At 42.9% G+C, this 23,224-nt stretch overlaps 1 protein-coding gene across 2 annotated transcripts in view; it reads right to left on the bottom strand.

Moving 5' to 3' along the window:
* Positions 1-23,224, bottom strand: part of LOC114661008 (multidrug resistance-associated protein 1-like) — a 76,888-nt gene that overhangs the window by 4,476 nt on the left and 49,188 nt on the right. The window contains exons 13-27 of one of the 2 annotated variants that reach the window (XM_028814083.2): positions 21,943-22,089; positions 19,662-19,749; positions 19,053-19,122; positions 17,599-17,725; positions 17,320-17,496; positions 17,065-17,232; positions 16,754-16,937; positions 16,460-16,541; positions 15,886-16,003; positions 15,346-15,553; positions 13,191-13,501; positions 12,872-13,071; positions 9,532-9,658; positions 4,329-4,430; positions 1,762-1,908 (exon numbers count right to left, since the gene is read on the bottom strand). In XM_028814083.2, coding sequence (XP_028669916.1) covers positions 1,762-1,908; positions 4,329-4,430; positions 9,532-9,658; positions 12,872-13,071; positions 13,191-13,501; positions 15,346-15,553; positions 15,886-16,003; positions 16,460-16,541; positions 16,754-16,937; positions 17,065-17,232; positions 17,320-17,496; positions 17,599-17,725; positions 19,053-19,122; positions 19,662-19,749; positions 21,943-22,089 — 2,256 coding nt within the window. The remainder of the gene's footprint in view (positions 1-1,761; positions 1,909-4,328; positions 4,431-9,531; positions 9,659-12,871; positions 13,072-13,190; positions 13,502-15,345; positions 15,554-15,885; positions 16,004-16,459; positions 16,542-16,753; positions 16,938-17,064; positions 17,233-17,319; positions 17,497-17,598; positions 17,726-19,052; positions 19,123-19,661; positions 19,750-21,942; positions 22,090-23,224) is intronic. The other variant, XM_028814084.2, reaches the window with a different exon arrangement.

Raw genomic sequence — 23,224 nt, 5'->3', positions numbered from 1 at the left:
GGCACTGTCAGGGGAAGACCTCTCTACTTTCCATACAACCTGTAAATGCTTCCAAGTGGGCACGCTGAGGAACTGGAAGTACTCCTGGGTCCAGTTTGAAAAGGAGCCCATTCCCTCATATCTGGGAGTGAGGAGGCAGCGGGCAACACTCAACTGGAGGATGGAAGAAGGAAGAATTTACTTATTGGTATTGTGGCTGATCTTTGACGGGGTGATTATTGTTGAGGGGGCTTTAGGTGAATACATATTTTATCCCAGAATCATGTTGGACATTACTGTGTCTGAAATTTGGAGCTCACAGGCGCCCCCTGCTGGTTACCATTTTCACTAAAGTGTATGGGTCTTTTAGGGTTAAATTCAGAATTAAATGTTTAATTGTTGTTTGGAAACATTTTATAACTTTCCAAAAGGGCATAAAATAATTGAGTTGTTTAAACTTGAGAAGCCTGCTCCCTGTCTGAGGCCCAACTCCATGCCAGTTGGTGATCAGATGTCAAAGTATAAACATCAATGTGTTTACATCTTTAAAAATTCACTTCTTGGACTCTCATCTGGTGAGCGATGAGCAATGAAATCAGGCGTCTTCAGGGTATTTCTGAAATGAACAAGCGACACCAAGGCAAGTGGACACCCAGTATGCTTGCTGCTTGACCCTTAAGTGATAGATAGATAGATAGCTAGATAGCTAGATAGATAGATAGATAGAATGAAAGGCACTATATAATAGATAGATAGATAGATAGAATGAAAGACACTATATAATAAATAGATAGATAGATAGAATGAAAGGCACTATTTAATAGATAGATAGATAGATCGATATAATGAAAGGCGCTATATAATAAATAGATAGATAGATAGATAGATAGATAGATACTTTATTAATCCCAAGGGAAAATTCACATTCTCTAGCAGCAGCATACTGATAATAACAATATTAAATTAAAGAGTGATAACAATGCAGGTACAACAGACAATAACTTTGAATAATGTTAACGTTTACCCCCCCCCCCCCCCCCCCCCGAGTGGAATTGAACAGTCGCATAGTGTGGTGGAGGAACGATCTCCTCAGTCTGTCAGTGGAGCAGGACGGTGACAGCAGTCTGTGGCTGAAGCTGCTCCTCTGTCTGGAGATGATCCTGTTCAGTGGATGCAGTGGATTCTCCATGATTGACAGGAGTCTGCTCAGCGCCCATTGCTCTGCCACGGATGTCAAACTGTCCAGCTCCGTGCCTACAATAGAGCCTGCCTTCTTCACCAGTTTGTCCAGGCGTGAGGCGTCTCTCTTCTTTATGCTGCCTCCCCAGCACACCACTGCGTAGAAGAGGGCGCTCACCACAACCGTCTGATAGAACATCTGCAGCATCTTATTGAAGATGTTGAAGGACGCCAGCCTTCTAAGGAAGTGTAGTCGGCTCTGTCCTCTCTTGCACAGAACATCAGTGTTGGCATTGGGAGTGGGAGACTCCTGAGGCAAAAAATCGTACACATCTGCCTTTGAGGGGAGACGCTCCTGGCTTGGTTATATATGGTGTCAATATAAATTTATTGTAAGTTTTAATCATGTGTCACTTAGAATCCTTGCATGATAAAGAGTCTGATTAGATATTTGAATTGAGCATGAAAACTACTGCAAGATTCACCTTTATTGATTAATGAAACATGCCATTTCTGCCAAGCTAAGCCAGTCCCAAGAATCCCCTCCCTTACCCCCAATTCATATCTGAATATTTAAAGAGTTTGGGCTTGAGAGAGTTTTACCTTCTCCTTTTCCTGAATGTGGAGGGTGATGTCTTTCAGTGCCCAGTCTAGCCCTTTGCGATATTGGAGTCCATATCCTTTGAACTCAATGGTGCCAGTCTGGGGCCAAGAGGGGGCCAGTGTGCTGTTCTCAAGGGTCCAAGCAGCCTGTGTGGGTTTAAAGGAAAGCGATATTAATATGAAAAGTTGTCTGCATATTGATCTTGCAACATTTTACACCAGGTGGCCTTGCTGATGTAACCTCCCCATTTATCCGGGCTTTGGACTGAAGAAGCCCACTGGTTTGTGCAATCTCCCCGTGGCAAGTGTACTTTTGAGAGGTTGATGAATGAAGAGAATGAGAGAGAAGGTTGGATGAAATGGAGATAGTGAACCAGGAAGTACAACGGATTAGCAAGGAGAAAGTGAGGACAGCTATGAAGAGGAAGAAGAAAGGAAAAAATCAGATGACATACCTGTGGAAGCATGGAAGTGTTTAGGAGAGATGGCAGTGGAGTTTAATAAAATCTTGGAAAGTGAGGGGATGCCTGAGGAGTGGAGAAGAAGTGGACTGGTGCCGATTTTTAAGAATAAGGGAGATGTGCAGAACTGTAGTAGCTAATGAACCATAGCATGAAATTATGGGAAAGAGTAGTGAAAGCTTGGTTAAGAAGGGAGGTGATGATTGGCGAGCAGCAGGATGGTTTTATGCCAGGAAAGAGCACTGTGGAGGCAATGTTTTCTCTGAGGGTGTTGATGGAGAAGCAGAGAGAAGGCCAGAAGGAGTTGCTTCGAGACAAGTCGTGGTTTTGTATGAGGAAATCAGAAGTTGTACAGAAGTATGTAAGAGTGGTACAGGATATTTATGATGGAAGTGTGACAGTGGTGTGGTCTGCTGTAGCAGTGATGGATGCGTTCAAGGTGGAGGTGGGATTACATCAGGGATCGGCTCTGAGCCCAATCTTATTTGCAGTAGACTGGTAGACAGGCGAGATTAGTCACGAGTCCCCGTGGACTATTGTGATTTGTAACAAGAGTAGGGAGCAGGTTGAGAAGACCCTGGAGAAGTGGAGATATGCCATAGAGAGGAAAGGAATGAGGGCCAGGAAGATCAGGATGGAATACATGTGTGTGAATATGAGGGATCAGAGGAATGATGAGGATGTGGGGAGTAGAGTTGGCCAAGGTGGATGAGATCAATAGTGCAGCATAACGGGGAGTGTGGAAGAGAAGTGAAAAAGAGAGTGCAGGCAGGGTGGAGAAGAGTGTCAGCAAGAGTGAAAGAGAAGGTCTACAGGACGGTAGTGAGACCAGCTGTGTTATATGGATTGGAGACGGTGGCACTAGCGAAAAAACAGGAGACAAAACTGGAGATGGCAAAGTTTAAGATGTTAAGATTTACACTGGGTGTGATGAGGATGGACAGGATTAGAAATGAGGACATTAGAGGGTCAGCTCAAGTTGGACGGTTTAGAGACAAAGCCAGAGAGGCGAGATTGTGTTAGTTAGGACATGTGCAGTGGAGAGATGCTGGGTAAATTGGGAGAAGGATGCTAAGGATGGAGCTGCCAGGTAAGAGGAAAAGAGGAAGGTCTGAGAGGAGATTTATGGATGTGTTGAGAGGGGACATGCAGGTGGTGGGTGCGACAGAGCAAGATGACGAGGACAGGAAGATATGGAAACAGATGATCCAGTATGGTGACCCCTAAAGGGAGCAACTGAAAGATGAAGAAGTGTTTTAATATGAAAAGTGAACAATGGTAGCATGAAAACATTTTCCAAATCCAAACCATTTAAAAGTAGTGCCGTGGTTACTGGTTTGTATGTTGAGTCTCCCTTCTCAAAAGTCCCGGGTTTAAATCCAGGTTTGGTGTTGGTCAGTGTGGGCTTTGCATATTCTTCCCATGTCTGGTGTTCCTCCCATAATCTCAATCCTTAATTTAATTTGCAACTCTAAATCGACTTGGTGTGGGTGACTGTGCCCTGCAATGGACAGTACAGTGCACGGTGCTCTGGCCCCAAAACACTGAACTCAAAGAGCTGGGTTTAATATAGCATAAAAATCTGAAATCCTGACAAAAAAACTTGAAGTGCACCTGGCTTCTGGAAAACATCAAAGACTTGCTTTCTTTGGGCAGAGCACAGCTTGACAGAATCACTAGAAATACTGTAAGACACCACAATGCTAAGCCAAACTCCGCTCCAGTTTTTCGTCTGGTATAGTAAATTGGCCCAAAGACAAGTGCATTAGCAGACACAGACCTAAATTCCACACAGCTACGTGACGGCTTCCTCCTTTGAGAGGTACTTTTTGGAATTTTTCTATATTCTGTGTGCTCTCAGCTGTTCATACAATGAACGCATTATTCAGATACAGTAAATATTCTTCCATAAAAAGACTGCAGCCACAGATCTGCAGGACACTCAGACATGGAAGTGACGGCAATGACAACAGTCTGTGGCAACAAATTATACTTTTCCAATGTTTTTGAATCTTTCTCAATGGCGTTAGAATGAATGTTGTGTCAGCCTGGCAAAACGAAGTCATAAGAATATAAGCAACAAGAGTAATAAAAAGTGTAGCCCACCTCTTTGGGAGTATCTGCATATTCCTTCACTCGTTCCACAGAGACAATATTGTTCTCCACATCTGTCCACGAGCGAACTATCCAGCTGAGGATTCCAGTCACCTGTAGGTAAATCAAACGTATCCCTCGGTTTTTAATTTCATTTAACACTTTTCTATAATCAACACCATCCTGAGTGCAGAATTAAAGGTCATTCATTCATCCATTTATTGATCCACTTTTTCCAGGATGATAATCTATTTCAGGACACTGGCTTAGTGTCTCCAACCTGACATGAAGATCAGATTTCTAAAGTGCTTGTATCTCAGCATATCCAGTGAAAATAAACAGGGAGAAAACACAAAGTCACTGACTGGCCTGGGAATGAACTTCAGATCTCTACAGCTATGAGGCATCACCTCCAGCTACAATGCTGCTGACCGACAGCTTGGTCTAACTCAGCGTTTCTCAACCTTTAAGTATTTGCGACCCGAGTTTTCATAACAGTTTTAATCGCGTCCCCCCTAACTTTTTTTGAAACCCTAATAAAATGTATCTGCGGTGGGTTGGCACCCTGCCCGGGTTTGGTTCCTGCCTTGTGCCCTGTGTTGGCTGGGATTGGCTCCAGCAGACCCCCGTGACCCAGTGTTAGGATTCAGCGGGTTGGAAGATGGATGGATAAAATGTATTCCTATATTTTTTGCTGCCGATACACCGCTACAAGTTTAAAATTTCCCTACGAATAGCAAAATTACGCCACATATGGCAACATTTATTTCCCCTTTTTTGTTACTTCACGCCCCCCTAGGTGGGTGCGCCCCACAGTTTGAGAACCGCTGGTCTAACTCTTTACAAATATTTTAGTTAAAGAGAGACTTGACCGATTAACTGTAATTCAGGGGCTCAGTGGTGTGGATAGAACGTGTCACCATGTGCCTGACAAGGACTAAAGTGTTAGTCATTCATCCGTATTGTTTAGCCAAAAGAACACGATGTCCTCAGATGGACTGCAGACCTACAGTTAGGTCCATAAATATTTGGACAGAGACAACTTTTTTCTCATTTTGGTTCTGTACATGACCACAATGAATTTTAAATGAAACAACTCCGATGCAGTTGAAGTGCAGACTTTCAGCTTTAATTCAGTGGGGTGAACAAAACGATTGTATAAAAATGTGAGGCAACTAAAGCATTTTTTGAACACAATCCCTTCATTCCAGGGCCTCAAAAGTAATTGGACAATTGACTCAAAGGCTATTTCATGGTCAGGTGTGGTCAAGTCCATCGTTATGTCATTATCAATTAAGCAGATAAAAGGCCTGGAGTTGATTTGAGGTGTGGTGCTTGCATGTGGAAGATTTTGCTGTGAACAGACAACATGCGGTCAAAGGAGCTCTCCATGCAGGTGAAAGAAGCCATCCTTAAGCTGCGAAAACAGAAAAAAACAATCTGAGAAATTGCTCCAATATTACGAGTGGCAAAATCTACAGTTTGGTCCATCCTGAGAAAGAAAGCAAGCACCGGTGAACTCAGCAACGCAAAAAGACCTGGACGTCCAGGGAAGACAACAGTGGTGGATGATCGCAGAATCATTTCCATGGTGAAGAGAAACCTTCACAACAGCCAACCAAGTGAATAACACTCTCCAGGGGGTAGGCAGACGTATCGATATCCAAGTCTACCATAAAGAGAAGACTGCATGAAAGTAAATCCAGAGGGTGCACTGCAAGGTGCAAGCCACTCATAAGCCTCAAGAATAGAAAGGCGAGATTGGACTTTGCTAAAGAACATCTAAAAAAAGTCAGCACAGTTCTGGAAAAACATTCTTTGGACAGATGAAACCAAGATCAACCTCTACCAGAATGATGGCAAGAAAAAAGTATGGAGAAGGCGTGGAACAGCTCATTATCCAAAGCATAGCACATCATCTGTAAAACACGGTGGAGGGAGGCAGTGTGATGGCTGCCAGTGGCACTGGGACACTCGTGTTTATTGATGATGTGACACAGGACAGAAGCAGCCAAATGAATTCTGAGGTGTTCAGAGACATACTGTCTGCTCAAATCCAGCTAAATGCAGCAGTCAAATTGATTCAGGATACAGATGGACAATGACCCAAAACATACAGCCAAAGCAACCCAGGAGTTTATTAAAGCAAAGAAGTGGAAAATTCTTGAATGGCCAAGTCAGTCACCTGATCTTAACCCAATTGAGCAGGCATTTCACTTGTTGAAGACTAAACTTCAGACAGAAAGGCCCACAAACAAACAGCAACTGAAAGCTGCTGCAGTAAAGGCCTGGCAGAGCATTAAAAAGGAGGAAACCCAACATCTGGTGACGTCCAGGAGTTCAAGACTTCAGGCTGTCATTGCCAGGAAAGGGTTTTCAACCAAGTATTAGAAATGAACATTTGATTTCCAGTTCTTTCATTTGTCCAATTACTTTTGAGCCCCTGAAATGAAGGGATTGTGTTCAAAAAATGCTTTAGTTGCCTCACATTTTTATACAATCGTTTTGTTCACCCCACTGAATTAAAGCTGAAAGTCTGCACTTCAACTGCATCGGAGTTGTTTCATTTAAAATTCATTGTGGTAATGTACAGAACTAAAATGAGAAAAAAGTTGTCTCTGTCCAAATATTTATGGAACTAACTGTATAATATGTAGCAAAACTTATCTGTAGTCTTTTGTAAACTGCAGCACAATTCATCAGCTTGTTGTTTTCAATGACTACAATGACGTTTTTTCCAAGAAAACGTTAAAGACATTAAAAACTGCCTAAGAGGAAAGGTGACTATGGCCATTTGTGGCTCAAAACTAGAATGTCCTGTTCCTCTTACATTTTCTGTTTAAGTGATGCTCTGGTTTGAGCTGAAAGCATATTAAACAATATGTTCATAAAACCATCAGCTGCATCATTACATTACTATCTTAATACATAAGTCTCCTCACTCACTCACGTCTGTCTGAAGCCAAATGCGCAGTCGCCTTCTGCGCAGCTGCCCAAAAACCCTTACGAGACCGACATCGCGGCAGGCGGTGGATTTCCGGCCGCAAAAATTCAAAGAGAAAGGCGACTTCGATTAAAGTTCTAGAGGCCTGAAAGGCGATTTCAATTACAGCTCGAGGCCTAATTACGCATTCATTCAATACACCGATATCAGGTTTGTGGTGCTTATACTTACTACTATTGCACTCGTGCCCATTTCATCTTACGTTGTCGAAACAGGCTCTTTGTCTAGTTATTATATAATACTAGGGGGCTTACTCCCCTGCTTGCTTCGCTCAGCAACCCCCAGGTATGCACTACACGCCAGCCTCTTTGCGGTTCTGCCGCTCGCGTATGGGGATGTGGATATACAATTTAAACAGATTTTTATTTTCATGGGAATTGTTAGATAGATAGATAGATAGATAGATAGATAGATAGATAGATAGATGTGAAAGGCACTATATAATAGATAGATAGATAGATAGATAGATAGATAGATAGATAGATAGATGTGAAAGGCACTATATAATAGATAGATAGATAGATAGATGTGAAAGGCACTATATAATAGATAGATAGATAGATAGATAGATAGATAGATAGATAGATGTGAAAGGCACTATATAATAGATAGATAGATAGATAGATAGATAGATGTGAAAGGCACTATATAATAGATAGATAGATCAGCACCATCACCACCAACTGTTTCAGCAGAGTCTATTGATACGTATTTAACCAATGTGCCATGTAACCAATTTAACCAATCTGATGTGTAAACGATCGACATTTTTAGTGTTAATTTGTTTGACTTCTCGTTTCTCGGTGTTAGGATTGCGCGTCTACTCATTCCTTCTGTTGATAACCCTTCGTGATGAAATTCTTCAATAAGATTTGAACATAATACGTCTTCTTTAATTGGGAACTTAAAGTGAGGAAAACATAAAAATGTCTAAGAGCTGAGAGCGCAGGATGTGTGTCTGACAAAAACATTCACACCAATGAGAGTTGAGAGGACGGTGGTCTTGTTGGAAAATGTTTGAGAGGAGGGCGGGACTTGAAAAAATCTCTCGTCGTTTTTATATAATAGAGAGATATGGTGGTGGGTCTCACATTGGTTTTTAATTTTTTACTCTTTTGCATTTTGTTCTTATTTTCTAAGCCGACACTGATGTGAATTTCCTTTGCAGGCTCTGTCTATCTACTCAGCATTTTGCTTCCATGTTTGGAGTGAAAACTTGGCACGGGTACTGGTCCATGACATATAACTAAAAAAATGCCAGCTGCTTTGACAACAAAATGCTGAAGAGTAACCCCGATATGTTTGAGAGCTGCGCAGCAGCGAGGCCTCACATGTTGGACTTGTGGACACTCATGTCAGATCCAGGGATGGAAACTGATGAATGGCTATTTGTTTTTCAAAGCTGCAGCAGCTTGGGCCTCATTATGAAAGTGTGGTTTGTGAAATTGTATGTGTTTAAAAACTGACACCTTGGTGACAAACTGTGACGTGCCATCGACAAACAGGGTGTTTTCTTGACTTTTGTTTGTTTAGTTTGTGGAGAGTACACCATGTAGTGAAATTGAACATTCATGATAAGTACAAGATGGCCAGGGCTGAGCTACAAGAAGCAAACTGTGAAATGGATTGAAGGTTATTGTTGTTGATTAACAAAATTTTAAGTGATGAAAAAATGATTTAAATCAAAGGAGCTTATACTCAGATTGCATGCAGTTTTGGTCACCAAGCTGCAAAAAGACATAAGACATAGCAGGTGTAGCTGCTGTTAGAGGAGAGCAACCAAATGTCCCCCACTGTTAAAGGACATATTGCATACCGACAGACTAAGAGAACAAGCCCTGTAGATTTACTTCAGGTACTCGGATTTCTCTTCCACCTCCCAAAGACATGCCTGGTAACTCTAAGTTGGCCTTTTATGACTGGCTGTTGGTGTGTGAGTGAGTGTGCCCAGTGAAGGACTGGTATCTTATCTTATTCAGGTTTAGGTCCTGCATTATGCCTGCTGCTACCAGAACAGGCTCTGGATTCCCATGACCATGATGTAGAAAAAGTGGGCTCAGAAAATAGCAGGGCGACATTTACTAACATCATTTCCTCTCAGTTTTGTGTCTAAATTTATGGGCACTGTAAGCTCAGGGTCAATGTGCTCCTCACATTTATATAATGATCTTTACTTCATAGTGTTTACTGTAAGCTAAAAAACTGTCATACCTGCAGTGCGTGGGACACCGACAGACCCACAATCCCAGGACTAAGAGTTCCTCTGGCCATTACTGAGAAAATAGCTGCAGAAAGGACAATGGTGTTCCCAAGAAATTCAAGATTCACAGCAAGCCACCTGAAACCAAAAAACAAACCTAAGAATTTTGCTTCCATTTGTGTGTTTCATGCACTGTATTGCAATAAGACTGTCACTACATATACAGAATTTGCATGTTCTCCTCAAATCTTCATACACTTTTCACATACCTAAGAAGTTCACGTTATGTTAAACGACAAGTCTAACTTTATGGGGATGTGTGAGAGTGTAAGTAGCCTAAAATGGACTGTCAGTCTATCCAGAGTTGCTTTATGTTCAGTGCTACCAGCTTCCAGCAAACTGAAATCCTATAATGGAATAAATTCAAATTTAAGCAACAAGCAGAAGACTATGAAGGTGGTGGGCACTGTGGGCACCGGGCTGATGTTTTTAGGTTGGTTGCCCTGGGTTTAAAGGATATGAAAAGAAGATGATGGAAAACAAAGAGTCAAAATAAAAATCTATTTCTACTGTCTACACACTAAGGTCTGAGCCTGAGATAGATGGACATGTCGTTTTAACCACTTTAACAAGACAGAATATGTGACATTTGCAATGCAACATTCTACTTTGTCAGACTTAAAAACTCACCATTAGCCAGACTGCCTTGTGTGTCATTTGCAGCTACGAGTGGAGAGACAGCTGAAGTGGTCTTATATGAAGGTTTCTTTGTTTGAAAAGTGCAAATATGTTCTCATCACATTTTAAGGATTACCACATGGACATTGTTACTCTGCGGTGGGCTGGCGCCCTGCCCGGGGTTTGTTTCCTGCCTTGCGCCCTGTGCTGGCTGGGATTGGCTCCAGCAGACCCCCGTGACCCTGTACTTATGATATACAGTGCATCCGGAAAGTATTCACAGCGCGTCACTTTTTCCACATTTTGTTATGTTACAGCCTTATTCCAACATGGATTAAATTCATTTTTTTCCTCAGAATTCTACACACAACACCCCATAATGACAACGTGAAAAAAGTTTACTTGGGGTTTTTGCAAATTTATTAAAAATAAAAAAATTGAGAAAGCACATGTACATAAGTATTCACAGCCTTTGCCATGAAGCTCAAAATTGAGCTCAGGTGCCTCCTGTTTCCCCTGATCATCCTTGAGATGTTTCTTCAGCTTCATTGGAGTCCACCTGTGGTAAATTCAGTTGACTGGACATGATTTGGAAAGGCACACACCTGTCTATAGAAGGTCCCACAGTTGACAGTTCATGTCAGAGCACAAACCAAGCATGAAGTCAAAGGAATTGTCTGTAGACCTCTGAGACAGGATTGTCACGAGGCACAAATCTGGGGAAGGTTACAGAAAAATTTCTACTGCTTTGTAGGTCCCAATGAGCACAGTGGCCTCCATCATCCGTAAGTGGAAGAAGTTTGAAACCACCAGGACTCTTCCTAGAGCTGGCCGGCCATCTAAACTGAGCGATCGGGGGAGAAGGGCCTTAGTCAGGGAGGTGACCAAGAACCCGATGGTCACTCTGTCGGAGCTCCAGAGGTCCTCTGTGGAGAGAGGAGAACCTTCCAGAAGGACAACCATCTCTGCAGCAGTCCACCAATCAGGCCTGTATGGTAGAGTGGCCAGACGGAAGCCACTCCTTAGTAAAAGGCACATGGCAGCCCGCCTGGAGTTTGCCAAAAGGCACCTGAAGGACTCTCAGACCATGAGAAAGAAAATTCTCTGGTCTGATGAGACAAAGATTGAACTCTTTGGTGTGAATGCCAGGTGTCATGTTTAGAGGAAACCAGGCACCGCTCATCACCAGGCCAATACCTTCCCTACAGTGAAGCATGGTGGTGGCAGCATCATGCTGTGGGGATGTTTTTCAGCGGCAGGGACTGGGAGACTAGTCAGGATAAAGGGAAAGATGACTGCAGCAATGTACAGAGACATCCTGGATGAAAACCTGCTCCAGAGCACTCTTGACCTCAGACTGGGGCGACGGTTCATCTTCCAGCAGGACAACGACCCTAAGCACACAGCCAAGATATCAAAGGAGTGGCTTCAGGACAACTCTGTGAATGTCCTTGAGTGGCCCAGCCAGAGCCCAGACTTGAATCCGATTGAACATCTCTGGAGAGATCTTAAAATGGCTGTGCACCGACGCTTCCCATCCAACCTGATGGAGCTTGAGAGGTGCTGCAAAGAGGAATGGGCCAAACTGGCCAAGGATAGGTGTGCCAAGCTTGTGGCATCATATTCAACAAGACTTGAGGCTGGAATTGCTGCCAAAGGTGCATCGACAAAGTATTGAGCAAAGGCTGTGAATACTTATGGACATGGGATTTCTCAGTTTTGTTATTTTTAATAAATTTGCAAAAACCTCAAGTAAACATTTTTCACGTTGTCATTATGGGGTGTTGTGTGTAGAATTCTGAGGAAAAAAATGAATTTAATCCATTTTGGAATAAGGCTGTAACATAACAAAATGTGGAAAAAGTGATGAGCTGTGAATACTTTCTGGATGCACTGTAGCGGGTTGGATAATGGATGGATGGATGGATGGGTGGGACATTGTTACTTGGTATAAAGAAATTCCTTTTTCCTCATTTAAGGCTTCAAGGTGGAACCAAGCAGAAAAATGGAATCGGACTGCTGGTCTGAATTATTTTTCTTTGCCAGCAGCCACAGTGATGAGCATACAGAGAACCTCCAAATCTACCCAATGACGCTTAAAAATTCAGAGAAGAAAAACAGCAAGTGCAAGGCTATATTCTTATCTTCAGCTTTTGAATTTAAAGTTATGTGCCACACATGAACTTTCCTAATAAACACTTGGCTGAATTTTTGCTGCCACAGATTGGTCATTGGCAGTGGGCATTATGATTTGGATGAGTGGTGGCTTCTGTAGCTCAGAGCGTCTACGTTTATATTCCTGTTGACATTTCTGCTAGAGTGGTGGGAAGTCAAGCGTGCCATGCTTTCAAACCTCTGTGCCGAGTAATAGGCAGGGGGGACTTACGCTTTACACAAAGGCAAGTGGAGACACCTACTGCACCACTCTGGGATGTGAAGAAGGCGGCAGGCCGAGTTCAGTGCTTTCACACATTGGGCACCTCAGGTCTAATCAGACGATTGCACAAAACACGCTTCTCATCCACATTACTAGTGTTTAACCAAAGAATTAAGCCCTGTGTTTGGTATCCTAACGCATTAACTGTTACTGCCATGCCTACACACTCATGATTTACAAGAAAATATGTTTTACTACCATGGTAGGGAACTAAATTTAACTGATTTGTTACATACCTGGTAGCGACAAACCGAGGAAAGTAAGATTTCTGATTCTCGTCTACCCTCTGGTTAGTCTGCAGGATGAAGCGAGGCTGCTCCCTGAAGGCACGGATGACACTTGCACCCTGAACAGTCTCGTTAAAGTGCGTGTAGATGGGAGACCTGCTAACCGACTCAAGTCTTCGCAGCTGGCAGGACGTGGCCACATAGAAGCTCTGGAACAAGCAGAAAGGAATACCACATTTACTAGATTACACAATTATCAAACTCTACAAACACTGTTACTTATGTCCACTTTAATGGCTCATTCTGCCTCATCCTTTTCTCTGCCCACCTGGATGAACCCATAGAAGAGTCCCAATGGCAGAATGACGATGGCGGCTATAGGTGTGGCCAGCAAAACAATGATGCAAATCTCCAGCAGCTTGAAGAGGTATCCCAACATCATCTTGAGGCCATCAGGGATCATGCAGTCTATGGCGTCCACCTCTTTGGAGAATCTGTTCAGTAAGTTTCCACTGGGTGTACGTTCGAAGAAGGCCATGGGGGAGCGGAGGACATTGTGCAGCAAATCATGATGGAGGTGGCGTGAAGCGATGATCCCTCCAACAGAAATGGCCACTGTGGTGCCAAAAATAGCAATTCCTGTTGTAGAGAGCATAGGAGCATCTTTTAGAAAAAACGGGCAAATGACAGTAGGACTGGTTAGGAGTCTTAAAGTCTGAAAAAATAGACTGGAAAAAATTGGGATATTGGTGCCCCTTAATTTACACTTACCTAGAAAAAAATATTGTTCTCTTTAGCTATTCTAAACTAGTTTCCTTTCTGTCAAAGTTAACTTTACATCAGCAACTGATGCTACTCATCTGACAATGACTAAAGCGTCATTTTTGATTAAGACTTGCCTTAGCTAATAAGGAATTGTTAATTTAGATGAAATGCAAATTGATTTTATTACTGTATTAGCTCATAAGGAAACACCTAGTGTATTTGGCTGGTACTTTCTCATTTTGTCACCCAAACCACCAGCCTCCAGCTCACTATCCATTCTGTCTCCTTGCAACTAAATTTCCCACCACTGAAATGACTTAGAAGTAAAAACAATAAAGGCCAGCCGACTGACAATGAGAAGTATAGACAAAGAAGAACAATAAAGATCCATATTACTAACCGAGAATGGTAAACCGGATGGCATGGATGCAGGTACACGGCGATGGGACCATGAGACGTACTGCGCAGGCGCGTACAGCGCACATCTCATAAACCGCAAGCGAAGTCGTATCCACCGCGCACGAAGGAGTCACAGCCCAAAAACGAAAGAGCTCAACTGACGTGAATGAGAAATGAAGCAAAAACGCGCCCATAGCTAACGACTAATGACACAGCCACACAAACAAGAGGATTCTGCGCTGCGGTCCAGATTCAAACGGAAGAGGCTACGGAGGCCCCACAGGTCCACAAAGATGGTACGGAGTGAAGGCGCAGGCGTCACCGCCATATTGTGAGTGGCACTACTGCGGAGTGAAGATAGGAATAATGTGCTGCTTGGGATTGTACAAACCGCTGAACACCAAATTCAAACACAATACAGCTCAACGATACAAACACGAGCCCACCTGGATAAGATCAATGAACGCAGGCGCCTACAACGTGCGTCTGAAACTGCGGAAGCACAGCAGGCACGGGTTCAAAACGAACGAGCTCGTCTGACGAATATACAAACACGAGCCTGCCTGGATAAAATCAATGAACGCAGGCGCCTACAACGCGCGTCTGAAATGCCTGCGGGCAAAGCGGGCATGGCTCCAAAACGAACGAGCTCGACTAATGTATTTCAGAATACCCAACTCTGAGCGAAGCGAGCAGGGGGCGGATCCCCCTTGTTCAAAATAAAGGACTGGGCAAATGTTCTTGCCATTCCCAGCTGCCATCCCCTCGAAGTTCAGGCTACCTTTGCAGGTCATTTAATGATTTGTTTTAAAACAGGTCAAAAAAACTCTTGTAAAATGTTCTGATAAATACAGTAAGTGAAGGCCTTATTAATCCATCCATCCATCCATTATCCAACCCACTATATCCCAACTACAGGGTCACGGGGGTCTGCTGGAGCCAATCCCAGCCAACACAGGGCACAAGGCAGGAAACAAACCCCGGGCAGGGCGCCAGCCCACCGCAGGCCTTATTGAATACTTTTTAATTAATTTTAGAATCAGAGAGCTGAAACCCATCCCATAAGAAATGGGACTAAGGCAGGGATACACCCGGGATGGTGTGCTGGACAATCATGTGGGTATTTGGGTGCTGGTTTTCCATCCATCCATTCCAGTTTGTCCTGTTTAGAAACTCAGAGGCCTATAGATTATGTCTACAGTGCCCAACACAAGTCATGGAATTGGTGTGCTACTAGTTTTTAAAATATGCTATTTTATAAGGCTTTATTTCATTTATGAAAAATTACAGCTACAACTGTAATCAGCACAACGGCTCACCTTGTGCAAAGCCCAGGGCACCATAAACCCCCAGCTTGAAGTCTGTGTCCAGCTGTGTGCCATTGATCACAGGATCGTCTGCCCACATGCTGAGCCAATAGTTGTAAGTGAGTGAGGCGGCCTGTTGGAATATGTAGAGGAATATGATGGGCAGGATGAAACCGAGGCCAATCGTCTTAAAGTACTCCATGTAGACGGCAAGCTTAACCTGGATTGAAACAAAAGAAAAAAATCGGTCAGATACACCAGAGATGATGACTGTTTGTACTGAAAGAACGCCAATGAATTAGGACACCTGATACACAGCATGTCAGCTGTGATCATAGTTATAGCCGTAGCTAGAGCGTCCTCAGTTAACTGAAGAGAGGCACTAAGATGGGGTTTTATTCTGCATAATGAAGTGCAGGTGGAGTGTCTTCAAGTAATGGCTGTATTTCAGTGCTGCTACTGCTTGTGTTCATTAAATTGATCCTTTTTATGAATTCATCTGCATTCTGAAGAATACATTTAGATAAAAACAAAAATTCAATGTCTCTTTACCCTTCCAGTCTTTGCTCTGTCAGCCTCTGTCAGCTTCCCAGCATCCACTGCCACATCGACCTGGTCCACCTCTGAACTGGGCTCAACATTCTGGAGTACTGGGCTGTCCGTGTCACCACTTTTAAGAGACAAAAGCAATAAAGCTCTCCTCTGTAACCAGTAAAATGCTACGGGCAAGTATTATCTGAGTCTTGGACAGCTTTGATAAAACGGCCAAAAGGTCACCAAACAGTCATAATATCATAATAATTAATACTGTAACATAAAAACACTGGGTATACTGTGTGTGTGTGTATATATATAATACTAGACAAAGAGCCCGTTTCGACAACATAAGATGAAATGGGCACGAGTTTGTGTCAGCAGTGTATGAACAACAAGTGATACGTAACGAAGAAGTTGTTTTGTAATGATTGTAGTCCGCTTTACTCATTACTGTACAGGCTTGTACTGTTAGTTGATGAATTTTCCAGGCCTATAGTATAATATTGAATGATGAATGTTCCAGTACAATATGGAATAGTAATAAGTATAAGCACCACAAACCTGATATAGGTGTATTGACAGCGCTTACCTGACAAGCTGCTCCCTGGAGAGGTCTCGCGAGACAGGCATGTAATCTGTTACACTGAGCCGTAAGGAAGACTTTCTGGTACCTGAAATGTTCAAGTTACAGCTCAAAGGAGAGTTCCACAGAGTATGAATTATGGATTCAGAGAGACAAGTGATGACAACAGCATTAGCATTAGAGGAAGAAGCATCTCATCTGTATGAGAATGACAGATTCTTATTTTTTTTTGTCTTTAAATCAAAAGTGATCCCAAACTAATTTAACATTTTAGAGGTCACCTTCCTCCTGGGCACACACCTTTTGGAGCACCAGTCTCTTTGCGTTCAGTGCTGACATAAGCCTTGATGAACTCTGAGAAGATTCCCTGTCTGGTCACAAGGTCCTGATATGAGCCCATCTCCTTTATCTCTCCATCCATTAAAACAAGAACCAGGTCCACCTGAGGCAGGTAGCTTAGGCCGTGGGTCACCAGTACTCGTGTCTGTGAGCAGTGGTAGAGTAATGTTACACATCATGCTTTGCAAAATGTAGGTGGTCATCTGACAGGTGAATGTAATTAAAAACTTGAATTAATGCCTCAGTTGCTCAAATATCATGTCACTATGTACCTTATCTCTCAGAACACCTTTGGGTCCTACGACTTTATCAAAGATATGCTGACCCACATGTGCATCAACAGCAGACAAAGGATCATCCAGAAGGTAGATATCTGCTTTCCTGTAGACTGCACGGGCTAAACTGACTCTCTGCTTCTGACCACCAGAGAGGTTCAGACCCTAAATGGATCCAGAGAGACAACAATGAAAAGAGTCGCAGCATAATGGTGAAACAAAAAGGAAAATCAAGAGGGCACAGAAAGGTACCTTTTCTCCAATTTCCGTTTCATCTCCTGCTGGCAAGATTTCCAAATCGGGCTGTAAGGCGCATGCCTCAATCACTCTCTGGTACCAGCTCTCTTTCTTTTCCCGTCCAAACAAGATGTTGTCTCTGAGGGTGGCATTTTGGATCCAGGCTTGCTGAGGAACATAAGCCACTGAGCCCTACAATGAGGCAGAGATGTTAAATGTTACTCTAGACAGAACTCTAGACACCTTGTACCATGAAATCAGGACTACTAGAGCTGGACCTCAGTCTTGCTGTACCTGGATGGAGACATTCCCACTTCTCTTTTCTGTTTCTCCCAAAAGAGCAGACAGGAGAGATGACTTTCCACTGCCAACATGCCCAACGACTGCCACCAACGATCCTCGAGGTACACTCATATTGACCCTATGGGGACATACAAAACTGAATGAAAGGACAGAAACTGACACAGAGGGTCTTAGCTGATTTCTGTATGAAATTGTTAGGGTCACCCATTAGGCGCCAGGGCCTATCCTCCATAGAGCATCACCAGAAAAACTGCTAGCACCTTCACCACATGTGTTTTCCCCTCACTCAGATTACAGGGACATTTATCAAGATTATCCATCCATCCATCCATTTTCCAACCCGCTGAATCCGAACACAGGGTCACGGGGGTCTGCTGGAGCCAATCCCAGTCAACACAGGGCACAAGGCAGGAACCAATCCCGGGCAGGGTGCCAACCCACCACAGGACACACACAAACACACCAAGCACACACTAGGGCCAATTTAGAATCGCCAATCCACCTAACCTGCATGTCTTTGGACTGTGGGAGGAAACCCACGCAGACACGGGGAGAACATGCAAACTCCACGCAGGGAGGACCCGGGAGGCGAACCCAGGTCCCCAGATCTCCCAACTGCGAGGCAACAGTGCTACCCACTGCGCCACTGTGCCGCCCATCAAGATTATTATATTATTATAAAAGATTCAAAAACAAAACCCGGATATGGGTGTGTAATATATCAGTTCATTCAAGTAATCAAGAAGAAACATTTAATTTTGTTAACATCACACATCATCATGAGGTGCTTTACAGACCAAAGATGAATGCAGTACAGAAAGATGACAATTTATTTTACAAAACAACTTAAAAGACTGCACAGATGGTACTCAGGGAATGGCTAGGTTGCCCCTATTAATGTGAGGTAGTCACACTAGCCATTGTAACATGTGACTCACTCATTTACTTTTGGGACCCACGTGTAATTGATTTTGCAAAGATTACTGTGGAATCCGCAGACAGGAACAAAACCTAGACATAGCACAAGTCCATCGCAGGCCACACACTAAATCGTACAATGCCAGTTCATAGTTCTTTAATAATCCTGACATAGGCATCTTTGGGACTGTGTAGAAATGGAAAGCCCATAAATGGGATGGAATAACTGAATTCAGGACCACAGAAACGTGAGACAGTGGTGGTAACCAAATTTAAATTAAGAGCTAAAAGGGTAACTTGCTTTAATAAACCCTGGCAAATGATAATTATCTGCGGTGGGTTGGCATCCTGCCCGGGATTGGTTCCTGCCTTGTGCCCTGTGTTGGCTGGGATTGGCTCCAGCAGACCCCCGTGACCCTGTGTTCGGATTCAGCGGGTTGGAAAATGATGATAATTATTCATGTCAACTTCGTTTCAGGCTGATGGGACGAAACTCACTGCCCATCATGAAAGCAATGAAAGCTTACCTCCTGAGACAAGGGGCACCGTCCTTTGACCAACTGAAGGTACCATTCTCAACCAGGACACTGTGGCCTGCTAACAATAAATGAGAGTCAGGTTCAATAGCACACTCCACCATTGCTCAAACAATTCAATGTTTCATAAAGTAAAATTAACAGAATTGGTTGCTGATCAAACCAATGCACTGCACGGGACAAACATCCATCATACACAGCAAGCAGAAGTATGTTGAAATCTGCATTGGCTTTAGACAACAGGAGACAATTGGAAAAAATGGCAGACTAACACTCAACTTACTTTTCCATTAAAGCCTGGCAAAGAGACAAGGATCAATATTGGATGGTTCACCAGTCTGTCATGAGGCACACATGCCTACTCACTCAAACTGGGCTAATTAATTAATTAATAATTAGTACATGTCTCCAGACCAGATGAGGTCATTGCAATTGCTAATTCAAATTTGCATTCATATACTAAAAACATGCACGCTGTACCTTTGTCTTTTTGACTTCATGCAATTGACAATTAACAGTTCGAGTGCCAAAAATCTTTATAATTGACGACTTCAGGTTATATTTTGGTGTGATAACATTAGTTTATTGACAAGATCTCACCTGAAGAAGGTGGACCTCTGTCTACGCTGTCGGCTTTTAATTCTTCTTGACACAGATATTTGCCCAGCCGCTTCAAAGAGACACCAGCCTGAAAAATGGAAACGTTTCTCTTTACTTTATGAAATTTGCACTATTATGCATTAAGCATATACAAAATACCGAAGCACAGTTGAATATTACTAGATAGATAGATAGATAGATAGATAGATAGATAGATAGATAGATAGATAGATACTTTACTAAGCAGGTTTATTTCCTGTTTGTTGGTCGCTTTAGTGACTTTAACACCCTTCACTCACTGGGAGCTCCTCAGTTCTGTGTTAACTTTGGTACAACATCTCTAGGATCTTCTGGCCTTCACCACAGAAAGATACTAAATAAAATATGGGCTGGATGTTTGTTTGTCTTGGTCTTCTACAGGATGAGCATCTCATGCTGCAGCCCACTGCCGGGATACGTTTTTGAAATGTTGAAGTCAGGTCAGCATTCAAAGCCTTTGGACACACATCATGTTTTCTGTATACAACACTTGACTTTGAGCTCACATTACAGCCAATGACTTTAATTTTGATCATAATGGATATTTCCAGAAATGCTGGAATGGCTTCACACTTTTTGTTCAAATGTCTCTCATTGCTTGTCTGTCTGAAAACTTTGTGTGGGCTCACACAAGTCCAAAGGGTCTACACGGACAGTGCTCTATTTACATGTACTGTAGGCTGATTTCATTCACTTTGTTAGTTCCCCCACTGTTTCTGTAATGAAAAGCACATTTTTGTGCTCTAGTATAAAAATAAAGACATGTTTGTTGAAGGGCGATGAGTCAGCTAGTGAATTAGATAGGCGGATGATTGATTTGAGGCAAGACATTTAACCGTTAATTATCTATTTCTCAGCAACTGGAAAAAGGTTAAATCACATATCTTCTTTTAGATTTCAACAAGACCTGGAGGGTTTGTGTCCAAATGAATTATCATTCCTGTTATGCATTTTACCAAGACAATACTTCCTTAAAAGATCTACAAGCTGCATTCTAATCTGGTGTTCAGAAGCAGACATTGTAAGTATATTGTGTCATGCATGCACGTTGGAGGACCTCCTCACAGGCTCTGTCGAAGTATGTAATAACCTGCTCTGACGAGAGGGGGCGCTGTCACTGACACTGTCGTCTCTTTCTTTTTCCACGGTACCAAGAAGCCACCCAGCGAGTGCAACTGACCCCGCCCCTTCAGGTTCAGTCGCTATAAAAACCCGGGCCTCCAAGACGAAGGCATTATTTACTGGCACAAGCGACCCACCAGATGGAGCTCCACAAGCTCGGTGACCTTAGCTAACCAGCCCAACAAACCTCATTTATTTAACCTTGACACACCGCATAACAGGAAGCACATGTCAAAGAACGTTTCTACTGTTTTGTCTTTTTCTATCTTCAGACAATAAATGAGATGACTTGGTTGGTGCTCCAAATTTTCGTGCTTACTGGAGTTGTCATGCCTGCACCCGGCCATAATTGCTATACTACCATCATTTCTAAAATTGAGAAGTCTATTATTATTGTAAGTTTGGCAGACACCTTTTTCCAAGGCAGTGTACAAGGTCAGGATATAACTATTTACAGATATTTTAAGGCTGGCGCCTACACATTTTATGTGTCTTGCTCAGAATCAGATAAAGTGGCAGAGATGGGAGAAGAATAGGCAACCATGTAGTTTAAAGTCCAACGCCTTAGACACGAGATCACACTACCTGTGTAAAGTAGCACTGGCACCTTGAAAGTCTTACTGCTCACCAGACAGATCCTGTACAGTTGCTTTCGTGATTGTTCAACATGAACTCAAGCAATAGGAGTGATTCACTCAACGTCACTATGAAATACAGTGGTGCAGACCAAACTGTCAACCTTATGGTTTAAAAACTAGTGTGCTAATTACTAGGCCAATAGCCACAACATTAAAAAATAGTGCAATAAATGAGGAGGGAACAAGAAAAGAGTTTTAGAGAGTTGGACAAGTGGTTATGAGGACATATTCAGCTGCTGGGCATTAGTGTCGGCGGTGATTGTGATTAATTATTATGTGTATTGATTGCCTTGCCCCTCCATGTATAATTTAATAAAAAAAGATAAAGACATGCATCGGCCAAGAGCTCAGTGGCTTTAACTTGGAGCACTTTAGTTACTTCCAGACTAGGCTCAGCCTACGTCCCTTTCGAGGTCATCCTTGGTAGATTACACTTCAGATCAGTTAAGATGTCTAGTTGAATTCAAAGAACTTCATCTCACCTGCATGGTGGTACTCATGGAAAAGGGCAGCAGGCTCAAAGGAGTCTTAAGGATATTGATCAGTGCCATCGAGACAAACACCTTCTGAGCATCCAGGACATTAGTCTTGTCAATCAGCACATAGACTCCAAACATGGCAAATGCAATCTGATGGGAAAAAAAAAATCAATCATCTGAGACTGGACTACCAAGTATAACAGGCCAATACAAAAAAGCATTCAAATGCCAGATAATGTATTACAATTGTGTGTGTGCTGACTCGGAAAATGAATGAATGATGGAAAAAGAATTCTGCATTTACACGCTTACACACTTTGAATGCGAGGGTGGACGCGACAGGACCATCTAAGAAAAATCATGTTTGTCGCGGATGTGAATCGCTGTATGCAGCGTGTAAGACAGTTTGCGAGGGGTATCCCATGGTCTTAGAGTTGGTGAGCGGGTCTCCGTGAGTTGCTCTTGCGACCAGGCACATGACCAGTCAATGTGTATGCTTTGATGTGAATCGCTGTATGCAGCGTGCAAAACAGTTTGTTTGTCGCGGATGTGAATCGCTGAATGAGCGTCGTATCCTCAAACCCACCCCATTTGGACAACTGTGTCTTTCAGGAAGTGTTCACTCATCAATACATAATGATGCGGCGTATGCTACGCCACGGGTTGGCTAGTGTTTAATTATTTGTTCCATGCATGTGAGTTATCTGGCGCTCCCCAAAAAGGCCTGGTTACATCCTGCAACAAACCAGTGGGAACCTGAAAGGTAATAATGGGATTCTGCTGTCTGTTTTATGGTCACCCATATCAGAAAGTGATGTATCAGGGTTCAGTGGTATAAGAATCATTAGGGACTACCAGAGGGATCCCTGATACTGTATGGTGCGGCTAAGACCTCAAAAGGAATCTCAAACTAAATGATTAAACAAGTTTAAATGGCCAAGTTGACAAAAAGGTTAATAAAAGGGGATTTTATACAGCATTTGGTAATGTGTCCTTTTTTGTTACTTCAGTTTATGTAATGTCTGTGTTTCTTAATCCTTGTTGTGTAAGAGGGTTGGGCAGTGCTGGGGCACAGCAGGGAACAGAATGCATTACGGAAAATCATTCATTACTATTGTTAATTTTCCATATTGCCTGCTACAAAATGGACATAAATGATCTTTGCCATTCAATACGTACAACACACAAGCAAGTAAACCAAATCTTTTCCAGTAATTTACTATGATGTAGAGCATGACTCATGATGCTAGGCTGTAGATGACAAAGGGACATAACATGTAAATAC

This window comes from Erpetoichthys calabaricus, chromosome 11 (assembly GCF_900747795.2).
Source record: "Erpetoichthys calabaricus chromosome 11, fErpCal1.3, whole genome shotgun sequence".
Lineage (NCBI taxonomy): Eukaryota > Metazoa > Chordata > Cladistia > Polypteriformes > Polypteridae > Erpetoichthys > Erpetoichthys calabaricus.
This window is presented reverse-complemented; position numbering and strand designations above follow the sequence as displayed.